Source organism: Danio rerio, chromosome 24 (genome assembly GCF_049306965.1).
Source record: "Danio rerio strain Tuebingen ecotype United States chromosome 24, GRCz12tu, whole genome shotgun sequence".
Taxonomy (NCBI): domain Eukaryota; kingdom Metazoa; phylum Chordata; class Actinopteri; order Cypriniformes; family Danionidae; genus Danio; species Danio rerio.
In genome coordinates this window covers 44,890,910-44,904,001 of record NC_133199.1, presented here as the reverse complement: position 1 = coordinate 44,904,001, position 13,092 = coordinate 44,890,910, and the positions used below count along the sequence as shown (strand labels likewise).

At 35.0% G+C, this 13,092-nt stretch overlaps 1 protein-coding gene across 6 annotated transcripts in view; it reads right to left on the bottom strand.

The window, feature by feature from the left end:
- Window positions 1-5,374: 5,374 nt before the first annotated feature.
- Window positions 5,375-13,092, bottom strand: part of scn5lab (sodium channel, voltage gated, type V-like, alpha b) — a 267,011-nt gene continuing 259,293 nt past the window's right edge. For 5 of the 6 annotated variants that reach the window (XM_073940500.1, XM_073940498.1, XM_073940499.1 and 2 more), the window contains 6 exons: window positions 12,112-12,384; window positions 10,446-10,499; window positions 9,048-9,189; window positions 8,865-8,965; window positions 8,404-8,674; window positions 5,375-7,343 (listed from right to left, as the gene is read on the bottom strand). In XM_073940500.1, the coding sequence (XP_073796601.1) occupies window positions 6,112-7,343; window positions 8,404-8,674; window positions 8,865-8,965; window positions 9,048-9,189; window positions 10,446-10,499; window positions 12,112-12,384 (2,073 nt within the window). In that variant the 3' untranslated portion in view covers window positions 5,375-6,111. 6 annotated transcript variants of the gene reach the window in all.

Genomic DNA, 13,092 nt, shown 5'->3' with positions numbered 1-13,092 from the left:
ATTTATACTTGATTTGTTGCATGATTATTCAGTAATTAAGATGAATAATATTATGCTGTAGTATTCTGCGTCACGTATCGTGTGGTTTAGTGATATGGATTAGCTCCATCTACATTTCACGTCAGTTCACCTGCTTATGTAAGGGCACACAGGTGATGGGCGATCAGCTGGCAGGAGAGGCAGCGACTTGAGTGCCAGATTTTTGACTGTATTTTGTTTGTGGCATTTGTAAGACAAAGAAATGAAATATAACAGTTATAAACGCCTGGACACGTCGTAAAACATCACCGCTCCTGTCAAAACGGCTCTATAAAAACCAGATGATGTCCGAGACCGTTATAATGACAGTATTTACTAAAGAATTAAAATAAATGTGGTAGCTGAATCAAATGAACTTTTCTAATTATCTCAACCTAAATCACTTAAACTGAATACAAATATTAAGTTAACTTTATAAAATTATTATTTATTATAAATGAATTAATTTAAAAAAAATAATAATTTTAGTCCTGATTAAATTGAAAGTAACATACATTCATTCATTCATTCATTTTCTTGTCGGCTTAGTCCCTTTATTAATCCAGGGTCGCCACAGCAGAATGAACCGCCAACTTATCCAGCAAGTTTTTACACAGCGGATACCCTTCTAGCCGCAACCCATCTCTGGGAAACATCCACACACACATTCACACACACACTCATACACTACAGACAATTTAGTCAACTCAATTCACCTGTACCACATGTGTTTGGACTGTGGGGGAAACCGGAGCACCCGGAGGAAACCCACACGAAGGCAGGAAGAACATGCAAACTCCACACAGAAACGCCAACTGAGCCTTGGTTCGACCCAGCGACCTTCTTGCTCTGAGGCGACAGTACTACTGCGCCACTGCCTCGCCTAGTAACCTACATGTAACCATAATTGAAGTTTCAACTTAATATTTGTATTCAGTTTGAGTGATTTAAGTTGAGAAGACTAGAAAAGCTTATTAGACTTAACTAACATATGTTAAGATTTTCTTTTAAGAAACTGATTTTTTTTTAGGTTCTTGTATGTTACTTTACCTAAATTTAAACAGTTAATCGGGTTCAAACCCATGTTTTAAGTTATACTTTTTGAGTTTAATAAATGTTTAACTTAATATTTGTATTCAGTTTGAGTTGAGATGACTAGAAAGTTTGATTCAACTTATAATAACTTTTAAAATCTTAAAAAATCCTCTTAAATTTGTTAGTTGAATCAGTTTGACTGATTTAGGTTAATTCATTCATTCATTTTCTTTTCGGCTTAGTCACTTTAATAATCCGGGGTCGCCACAGCGGAATGAACCACCAACTAATCAGCACGTTTTTACACAGCGGATGCCCTTCCAGCCACAATCTATCTCTGTGAAACGAAACCAACCAAACCAAAGCACTCAGAGGAAACCCACGTGAACGCAGGGAGAACATGCAAACTCCACATAGAAAAGCCAACTGACCCAGGCGAGACTCGAACCAGCGACCTTCTTGCTGTGAGGCGACAGTGCTACCTACTGCGTCATTGATTTAAGTTAAACTTAATAATGTCTGAAAGTATAAGTTAGAAATAAGTTAAAACCTGATTAACTGATTCAATTTGGTTCAAGTAACAAGCGTTAATGTATTTAAATTTCTTAAAAACCATCTTAAATTTGTTGAATCGAATGAACTTTTCTACTCTTACAGTAAATCCCTCAAACTGAATACAGAAATCTAAAAGCATAACTTAAAAAATAAGTGAAAACCTGTTAACCTGACTGATTTAGTTCAAGTTTGCTTGACATGACATACAGACATCAGCACTTTTTGTCAGATCATTTTTACAGTGTAAGTGCATCACATGTGGGTTCTCTTTTGGTTAATTTCCAACATACATCTGTATTTTCCAGCCACTTCTATATGCAATGATCTGCATGATGACAAGCGTGGAAATATGATCAAATCAGCAGCTAAAATCCTGGAGATATTGATTTGATCTGATGTTAATTAATGGAGTGAGATACAGACAGAAGTGTGAGGCGTGGAGTCTGCTGGATTATTTTCTGTCTGTCTGAATGTTTTGATGTCATGTGAAATGCACGTTTGTTCCTGTAAACATTTCAGCGCGATTGAGAAGTTTGTGTTTGACTGTAATGCAGGGAGAAGTTCATCAAAATCACGTTAAAACAGACTCTAAAGTGATTCAGTGCATTAATAAAAGTCATTTTCAACATGCTCACGATGACAAAGTGAAGCTGAAGTGAGCTGAAATAATCCTCAGATGAGATTGCCACGGCTACTTTATTGACATTTAATGACTAACCACACTGACATTCATTCATTTTCCTTCAGCTTAGTTCCTTATTTATCAGAGATCGCCACAGTGGAATGAACTGCCAACTATTCCAGCATATGCTTTACACAGCGGATGCCTTTCCAGCTGCAACCCAGTACTGGGAAATACCCATAATACACCCATTCATACACACACTCATACACTATAGCCAATTTAGTTTGTTTGGACTGTGCATGGGGAAAACCGCAGCACCCAAAGGAAACCCACTCCAACACGGGGAGAACATGCAAACTCCACACAGACTGACCCAGTCTGGAATAACCACTGAGCCACCGTGCTGCCACACTGAAATCTGATGCTTATTTAGATATGACATGACAGCGAGCTGCACTTTTACATGTGAAGCTCATCAGCGCTTCACATCAGTTTCACTCCTGCATTGAATCACTTTCAGAGCCGTGCTTGCATTGCTGATTATAAAAGTGCAATGCAAAAGTTACTTACATGGGTGTCATGTACAGCTTAACTCAATATGGAGTGATTTATCATCAACTTACACACGTAAACATGCTGGTGTTTCAACACAAATCTGGCTATGCTCGAAATTCAGTGTTGTTTTTAAACCATATATAGATCAAATCCAGTAGTCGGGTTAATGTTTTATATTACATTTTTAACCCAACCTTTGAGTCTGTCCATAAACTCTTAAAAACATTCTGGGTTGTTTTAATATATTTAGAAAAACTTAACCCTTTGGTCCATTATTAACATTAAATTCAAATGAGATTTTTAACCTGTTGGCTTTGTCAAAATTTGACCCAGTGTGTTAACTCTGCATTTTAATGTGTATTTTACCCAGATTTAGGTTAAAATAACCCAACATTTTATAGTGTATTTTACCAAAACGTAAACAAATTTAGAAAAAAACATAAATAACCCAGCATTTTTAAAGTGCATTATTAACCAAATTAAGGTTAAATCAACCCAGATATTTGTATTTTACTTTTTATTTTTGTATTTTATTTTTCTGATATTTACCCAAATTTGGGCTAAAATAAACCCGAATTTTAGAATGTATTTTGCTGAAATGTACCAAAAATTGTTGGTCCCACTTTATATTAAGTGTCCTTAACTACTATGTACTTACATAAAAAATAAATACAATGTGCTTACTGTGTTTATAAAGTATTTGAGAACACTTGTGGTGCTTTTGAGTTGGGATAGAGGTTGGGTTGTGGACAGGTTTGGTGGTATGTTTAAGGGTGGGTTAAGGTGTAAGGGATGGTCAACAGTGTATTTACAAATGTAATTACAAAAGTCAATTACAGATGTAATTACATACATGTATTTAATTAAGCATAAGTACACAGTAAATACATGTATTTACACAATAAGTAAATTGTAACAAACTATTAGTTCCTTTGTAAGTACATATTAGTTAGGGCCACTTAATATAAAGTGGGACCATTTTGTGACAATAACCCAGTATTTCTAGAGTGTATTTTACCCAAATTAAGCTTAAAATGAACCAGCATTTTTAAAAGTGTATTTTGCAGAAATGTTGCCTAAAATAACCCAGCATTTTTAGAGTAAATATTACAGAATTTCACCCAAATTTATGCTAAAATAACTCAAATTTATAGTGCATCTAACAGAAATGTACCAAAATTAGGTTAAAATAACCCAGTGTTTTTAGTGAGCTTCAACCAAATTAAGGTTAAAATAACCCAGCATTTTAAAAATGTGTAATTTATCTAAATTTAGGCTAAAATAACCCAACATTTTTATAGAGAAATTAAAAAAAGGTGTATTTCACCCAATGTTACCAAATTTAGATTAAAACAACCCAGCATTTTAAAAGCATTTTACCCAAATTAAGGTTAAAATAACTCCACATTTAAAATGAATTTTTAACCAAATGTAACCATATTAGATTAAAATATATTTAGGCTAACATAATCCAGCAGTTTTAGAGTGTATTTAACCCAAATCTAGGCTAAAATAACCCAGCATGTACAGTGCAATTTACTTAAATGTAATCAAATTTAGGTTAAAATAATTCAACTTTTTTTTGTGTTTTTTAATTAAATTTACCCAAATTTAGCCTATAATAACCCAGCATTTTTAAAGTTTATGTTGCCTAAATTTAGGTTAAAATATTCCAGCAATTTTAGAGAGGATTGCACTGAAATTTACCCAAATTTGGGCTGCAATAACCCAGCACTTTATAGTGTATTTTACCAAAATGTTACCAAATTTAGATTAAATAACCCAGCATTTTAAATGTATTTTACCCAAATTTAGGCTAACATAATCCAGCAGTTTTAGAGTGTATTTAACCCAAATCTAGGCTAAAATAACCCAGCGTGTATAGTGCATTTTACTAAAATGTAATCAAATTTAGGTTAAAACAACCCAGAAAATACACTTTATTTGACCCAAATTTAGGTTAAAATAATTCAGCATTTTTAGTGTCTTGTACTAAAATTTACCCAAATTTAGCATAAATAACCCAGCATTTTTAAAGTTTATGTTACCTTAATTTAGGTTAAAATAGTCCAGCAATTTTAGAGAGGATTGCACTGAAATTTACCCAAATTTGGGCTGCAATAACCCAGCACTTTATAGTGTATTTTACCAAATTGTTACCAAATTTAGATTAAATAACCCAGCATTTTTAGCATGTACTGAAATCTACCCAAATTTTAGGGTAAAATGACTTGGCATGTTCTAGTGTATTTCACCCAAATTTAAGTTGAAACAACACAGCATTATGTTAGCAGTGTAAGGTTTAGTCTTCATGTCAAGGTTATTGTCAGTTTTACTGTGCGAATCACTGATATTTGTGGCTGAATCCCTCATCTAGAGAGCCGATGAAGGTGTGTTTGTGGTGACGCATGGAAGAAGATGAATTATAAACACAGGATTTAGTTCTAGCAGGCACACTTGGGATCTATTGCTACATAAAACAGCCCTTCACCAAACCTGCCGCTCCTAAAGTCAGCTCCAGATAGAAAAAACACATGTGCTATAATCTTCACTAGTAATATAAGCCACAGTTACAGCTGGAGGCCGTTACAGTAGAAACTTTGACACGTTTAATTCCAATAAATATCGTCGTTGTCGTCGTTAGACCTAAATGTAGCAAATTATTGCTGAACGTATAGTGTGCAAAACAATTCTCAACTCAGCCGTATAGACAGAAAGTGTTCTCCATTCCCCTTCGTACTGCAGTGCAGCGTCCACTTGCGAAAATAAATAAACGCACAAAAAAAACGTTAAAAAAAAACATCCCAAAACAAGCATGTGCAACAGTTCGTTAGCAAAGACAGATGCTTTTTAAACGTATATTTTTGTCATCGGTGCATGTCTGATTGTCTTTGACGAGTCTCGAAAACTGCACCCCAAATAAAAACAACAAATTAAATTAAATAAAATGGTGAAAAGAGCAAAGCAAAAAGTGCAAATACTCTAAAATAAAAACAACCGTGTCAGTCGTTCTCCCCGCTGGCTGCCTTTTCATCGCTAGCGACACAGAAAAGAGGTAATCGTCATGCTTTTCCCGAACGCCGTTTTTTTTTTTTTTATTAAACGTAAGACCTTTAATGAGCTCACCAGGCAGACTGATTAAAATGCGTCTAATATATGATATAATCGCGAAACTACGAATCTCATTCATGCATTCAAACGGTGAAGGTTGTTGACGTGTGTGTGTGTGCATGGTCAAAGAGCAACACGTTTCCTCAAGAGAAGTCTACAAAAACCTTCGCAGACTATGTTACATTCGGTAAACAAAAAAAAATGTTTTTGCGTCACAGAAAAGTTTCGCTCTCTTTTTCTGCATCAGCCAAATGTTCGCTGAGGATTTCATTCGTCTCTTCGGGAATCAGAGCATGGAAAATCTCACTCGTCGCTCTTGTAACGCTATCGTACGATGGAGGAGACGACGTCGCAGATATCGTAATTTCAGCTTCAGTTGCGTAGTTTTCCATAATCATCGAAACGATGAGTCCTTGGCTCTCCGGCGAGCTGTCGCCAGCTTTATCAGCGTCCGGCATGGTCATCTGACGATACAAAAGCGACGCTTGTTTTAACTGTCTACGAATTAAATGTCTCCTATACGAACGTTGAATCATAATGGCGGAAACCTCCTCTTGCTTCCGACGGAGTGTCGTAGTGATGGGTTCGTAGGAAATCTTTGACGGATTTGCCATCATAAACTTCTCCTCCATTTGTTGCTTGAGCGCATCCATTTCTCCCGATTCGCCCAACACGCGTTTCGTAAACGCGAATAAAATATCCAAACAGTGGATTTTATCTCCGCTCACCATCGGCAAGTCCATGGAGATCAGTTTGATTTTATTGGGTTTCCCAATGCGGAGAGGTTCCGAAAGCGTATCTGCGAAATCCGATAATTTTAAATATTCGATAAACTGCGTCGCTTCAGGATCGAACTTCTCCCAAACTTCGTAAAACATCTCAAAGTCATCTTCGCTCAACGGTTCGGTGCTCTCTTCCGTCGCCACACTGAAGTTCTCCAGGATGATGGCGATGTACATGTTGACCACGATGAGAAATGAGATGATGATGTACGTTACGAAAAACGTAATTCCAACCGAAGGGTTTCCGCAGTTTCCTCGTGCATTAGTGCCAGTGTGGGGAATTTCGGGATCGCACTCTTCCGGAGGCGTGTTCAGGATGGGACTCAGCAGATTATCCCAGCCGGCGGATGTGGTGATCTGGAAAAGGCAGATCATGCTGTTTCCGAAGGTCTCGAAGTTGAACATGTCGTCGATTCCGCCTTGTTTTTTGACATAGGCGAAGTTGGCCATGCCAAAGATGGCGTAGATGAACATGACAAGGAACAGCAGCAGACCGATGTTGAAGAGCGCCGGCAGTGACATCATCAATGCAAACAGGAGCGTCCGGATGCCTTTAGCGCCACGGATCAGACGCAGAATTCTGCCAATTCGAGCTAATCGGATCACACGGAAGAGAGTTGGAGAAACAAAGTATTTCTCGATGATGTCCGCCAGAACAATTCCTGGAAGGAAAGAGAAGATGGTGATTAGACAAACTCAATAAAATAAACAAACTCAAGCAAATGTGGACGTGGTGATCTAGACGAGGTGTTGCTTTTCAATTAGAGTCTAGGGCCGTATATACTAGTAAAATAAAAGAAAGTTTTGCGAACAAAAAATAAAGTATTGAGCATAAATAAATAAATGCAAATCTCCAAAAATCACCAAGCGAAAATACATTTTTGAGAAATAAAAAATTATTTTGGTATAAAAAATGAAGAACTGCAAAGGGAGAATAAAAATGAAATTTGCAACAAAGAACTGCAAATAAAAATCAAGCAGAAAAAAAACTACAATATTTGCAATAAAATAATAAAAAATAAAATAAATAAAATAATAATAAAAAAACTATTAAAACTATATATAAACTATATAACATGGGCGTTTACAGCAGGCTTGGAGCTACTGCGCCATAAGACTACCTCAGTGATACTGTGTCTCCAGGTGATAACGTGGCTTAAATAGAGGCAGAGGTGGGCCTGCCGTAAACTTCGCCCCCTTGTCAAATCGGATCCACAAAGTAAAACGTGCAGAAACATAAAGTGCACAGTAAAAACAGCATCGCAAACTCACGGTTGACAAAAAAGCAAATCAAAATAAGCATTGCAATTGACTGGACGGGCTTTGTAAAGACTTTGCTACAAAAAATATTTTGCAAATATATATATATATATATATCGTTTTTTATTGCAAATATTGTAGTTTTTATTTTAGCTCTGCTTGATTTTTATTTGCAGTTATTTTGTTTGTTTGCGAATTTCATGTTTATTTCTCAAAACGTAATTTTTCCTTTGCAGTTCTTCATTTTTGTCTGCAAAATTTATCTTAATTTCTCCAAACTTTATTTTTGCTTTGCATTTTTTGCAGATTTGAATTTATTTCTTTTTTTTGCTCAAGATTTTTTGTTTGCAAAACTTTTGTATTTTGCACATATATATGACCCTAGATTGACTCCAAAGTAAATACTCATTTATGCTCAGCGCAGTATGTTTGAATGCTGAATATGATGTGGTTTTCACTCACCGACGATGGACAGAATGACGACCACGAAATCGAAGATGTTCCAGCTGACGGTGAAGAAGTAGCAGCGCAGCGCGATGATCTTCAGGATACACTCACTGGTGAAGATGACGATGAACACCAGGTTAATGCAGTCCAGGATGTGTTTGATGGAGGGCGACTGTTCATCTGTTTCCACCATCATCGTCACCATATTCAGGATGATCAGCAGCATGATGAGGATGTCAAACGCCTGCTTGGACACCAGGTCGAAGAAGAAGCCCTGGACAGGGTTCTGCCACACACAAACACAACACTTTTTGCTTTAGAGCTTTTAAAGCACTGTGCACTTTCATCCATACAGATTTCACAACACTGTGCTTTTAAAAGAAAAGTTCATCATATTTAATAAATTAATAAAAAGTTTTTTTAAATAAAATCTAATTCTGTCTATAATAATGAAGATTTGACTAGTTTGTGCTGACCGGTGGTCTGGGTATGGGCTTCTGTGGCTTCTTGGAGCCCAGTTTCTTCATGGCGTTGTAGTATTTCTTCTGCTCTTCGGTCATGAAGATGTCCTGCCCCCCTAAGTGCAGAGGAGCAGAGAAACACACATTATTCTGATGCTCACACACTCCTCTTCCTCATTACTCGACTCATAACTCTACTCATCTTCCTCTTCTGCTGGTTGAAGTTGTCGATGATCACACCGATGAACAGGTTGAGGGTAAAGAAGGAGCCGAAGATGATGAAGATGACGAAGTACAGGTACATGTACAGGCTGTTTTCCTTGATTGGTTGCTCCTCCACCTGGTCACATTTACATTTCAATTTGAATATGAATTAAAAGTAGAATTTGAATGTGGATTTGAATTTGAATATGACTGTGGATTTACATTTTAAATGTGGATTTGGATGCGGATATAAATTTAAATGTTAACAGGTTTAAATGTTAACTGTTCTTAACTCTGCTTTCATCAACTCTTTTATCGTCAACTCTGCCTTCGCCAACTCTGTTATTATCAACTCTGCTTTCGTCAACTCCACCTTCACCAACTCTGTTATTGACAACTCTGTTATTATCAACTCTGTTATTATCAACTCTGTTATTGTCAACTCTGTTATTGTCAACTCTGTTATTGTCAACTCCGCTTTCGACAACTCTGCTTTCATCAACTCCGCCTTCAACAACTTCGCTTTCATCAACTCTTTTACTTTCAACTCTGCCTTCGCCAACTCTGTTATTATCAACTCTGCTTTCGTCAACTCCGCCTTCACCAACTCCGCCTTCGTCAACTCTGCCTTCGCCAACTCTGTTATTGTAAACTCTGCTTTCGCCAACTCCGCCTTCGACAACTTCGCTTTCATCAACTCTTTTATCGTCAACTCTGCCTTCGCCAACTCTGTTATTGTAAACTCTGCTTTCGCCAACTCCGCCTTCGACAACTTCGCTTTCATCAACTCTTTTATCGTCAACTCTGCCTTTGCCAACTCTGTTATTGACAACTTTGTAATTGTCAACTCTGTTATTGTCAACTCTAATTTCGTCAACTTTGCTTTCGTCAACTCTGCTTGTCAACTCTGCTTTCGTCAACTTTGCTTTCGTCAACTATTCTTTCGTCAACTCCGCTTTCGTCAACTTCGCTTTCGTCAACTCCATCTTCGTCAACTCCGCCTTCGTCAACTCCGCTTTCGTCAACTCTGCCTTCGTCAGCTCTGCTTTCGTCAACTCAATGACTCAACTGTTATTATCAACTCTATTATCGTCAACTCTTTTATCATTAACTGTTTTCATCAACTATGCAATTAGCAACTTTGTTATTTTCAACTCTGCTTTCGTCAACTCTGCTATCGTTAGCTCTTTGCAATCCTCAACTCTGTTACAGTCAACTGTTTGTCAACAGTGTTTTTATCAACTCTATTATTGTCAACTCTGTTAGGGTCAACTTTGTTATTAATAACACCACCAACTATGTAATTGTCAACTCTGTTATTGTTTATTCTGTAATTGTCAACTCTGTTATCGTTAAAGCTGTTAATAATAATAATAAATAATGCAGACTTACAGCTCGCGAGTCCACAGCGGCGTACATGATCTCCATCCAGCCCTTAAATGTGGCCTTCAAAACAACATTATTCAACACTTTCAACTGCATCCAGTCAGACATTATTATTTACTTATCACTAGTTTTAGTATTATTCTCTACTTACACTATACTTATTCTGATTTTTTTTTAAATAAGGAAAACAAAATAAAACAGCTAAACCCTAAAAATTAAAAAAAGAAAAAATTGTTTTAATCTATCTTAGTTTTATCTGAAGTTTTATATTAAAACAAAACAATTAAATTCAAAACAAGCATAATTTTAGCCTTTTACTAATAGTGTTATTGTATATAAGCAAACTAGCTAAAATAAAATAAACTACATATTTAAAAACATTAATAATTTTTATTAATTAATGATAATTCAAATAATATTAACCATTAAGTATATTAATTTAAATTAATTGTATTTTTAAAAATCAAATTATGGCACATGCACAAAGTTAGGAATGAAAAACATTAATTTATATATTAATTAATTTATGATAATAATTGTATTGTTGTTTCCAGCTGACCGTGAATGAGGCTGCAGCTGTTTGAGCATCTCTTGTTGCCAGGTTACAGCAGAATCAAGAGCGTCGAGTTCAGCTAAAAATACCAGAGACTTGCTGATCGATTCACAAACTCAAACAGCCCCAACAAACTACAAGTTCAGGCTTTTCACACCGTTAATCAGCACTTGATGATAAAATGAGCTTTGCATAAAAACCAGTCATGACACTATAAATCTAAATTACTTTCACGACACAAGAAAATATAATTAAAGCGATGCAAAATAAATTAATTAATTAAAATTTCAATTATATATAAATTGTATGCATTAAAATATAAAATAAATTAGAATTTTAGTACAGTGGACATAATATTAAATCTTTATATGGATGCTTCATTTACTACTTTAAGCTTATTTATTGCAATTTATTTTATTTTATTAATGTATTATATTTTAAAATACTTCAACAATGTTTGTATTGTATAATCTTTATTGGTATTTCACATTGTTATTATTATTAAAAAATGGAAAACTATGAGACTATAACTAGCAGAAATTGGTTAATATTTTTTTTCTATTCAATGTACTAATCATACATTTAAATTTTATTTCAAGAAATAAAACTGGTTATATTTATTTGGCAACTAGCAGAATTAAGTTAATAAGTTAAGTTAATATTTTTTTATATTTTATATTGTTTTAATAATATTTTATGTTTTATTTTGCATTATACTTTATTATTATTAATAAATGATACTAATAATAATAATAATAATAAACTAAATATTTATTTGGCAACTAGCAGAAATAAGTTAATATTTTAATATAGTATATGTAATTAATTTAGTGTTCAATAAACATAAGAAGTTAATAAAATAATGAAGAAATTAATAAAATATAATTAATATAAATTTATTTTAAATCAGTCGAATAAAATTTATTTCAAGATGAAAAAATATTGCAGGTATGATATATAATAAATATTATATTAAAATAAATTAATTATTATGTATTGTATTATAATAAATAATAAATTAAAAAGTAAATAAGTTTACATTTATAAAAATATTGTATACTTTAATTGCATCAATTCCTGATTGAGAGTTGCATCATGTACGTTGTGTTTTTTTCTCACCACTTGCAGCAGCGCGAGATACCCAGCGCCCACGTTGTCGAAATTAACCTTTACTTTGGTCCAGTAATACTGCGTGCTGTTCATCTCCAGACACTCGCTGCGGTTGTTGATGTCAGAGGAATTATAGATGAAACCCGTCCGGTTCACGCAGCGGCCGAACTTTCCAGCGAACAGATTGACCCCCATAATGCTGAAGATGAGCCAGAAGATCAGACACACCAGCAGGACGTTCATGATAGACGGGATTGCGCCGATCAGAGCATTTACTACAACCTGAAAACATAATAATTAAATCACCCATCACTAAAACTGACCCCAGAACAGCTCACTGATCATGCTTTATTATTAAAACACCAGCATCTGTACTGCACCAATACAGCTAAAGTCAAAATTATTCGCCCTCTTGTGAATTTCCCAAATGATGTTGAACAGATTCAGGAATGTTTCACAGTATTTCCTTTAATACTTTTTTCTTCTGGAGAAAGTCTTATTTGTTTTATTTCAGCTAGAATGAAAGCAGTTTTTAATTTTTTAAAGCCATTTTAAGGTCAATATTATTAGCCCCCTTCAGCAATATTAGTGTTGGATTGTCTCCAGAACAAACCACTGTTATACAATGACTTGCCTAATTACCCTAACTTTACCCTGATTACCCTAGTGAAGCCTTTACATGTCACTTTAAGCTGAATACTAGTGTCTTGAAGAATATCTAGTCTAATATTATTTACTGTCATCATGGCAAAGAGAAATTAAATCAGATATGAGTTATTAAAACTATTGTTTAGAAATGTCGAAAATATCTTTAATTAAAGTATAACAGGAGGGCGAATAAGTCTGACCTTAACTGTACATCAAAAAGTCAAGCGAAGCAAGTCTCGCTCACATTACAGCACAGAATCAATATCAAGATCAAGACCTTTCTGAGACTAAAATCATTATAATGTGAGATTATACATATAAACATTCAGGAAAAAATAAAAA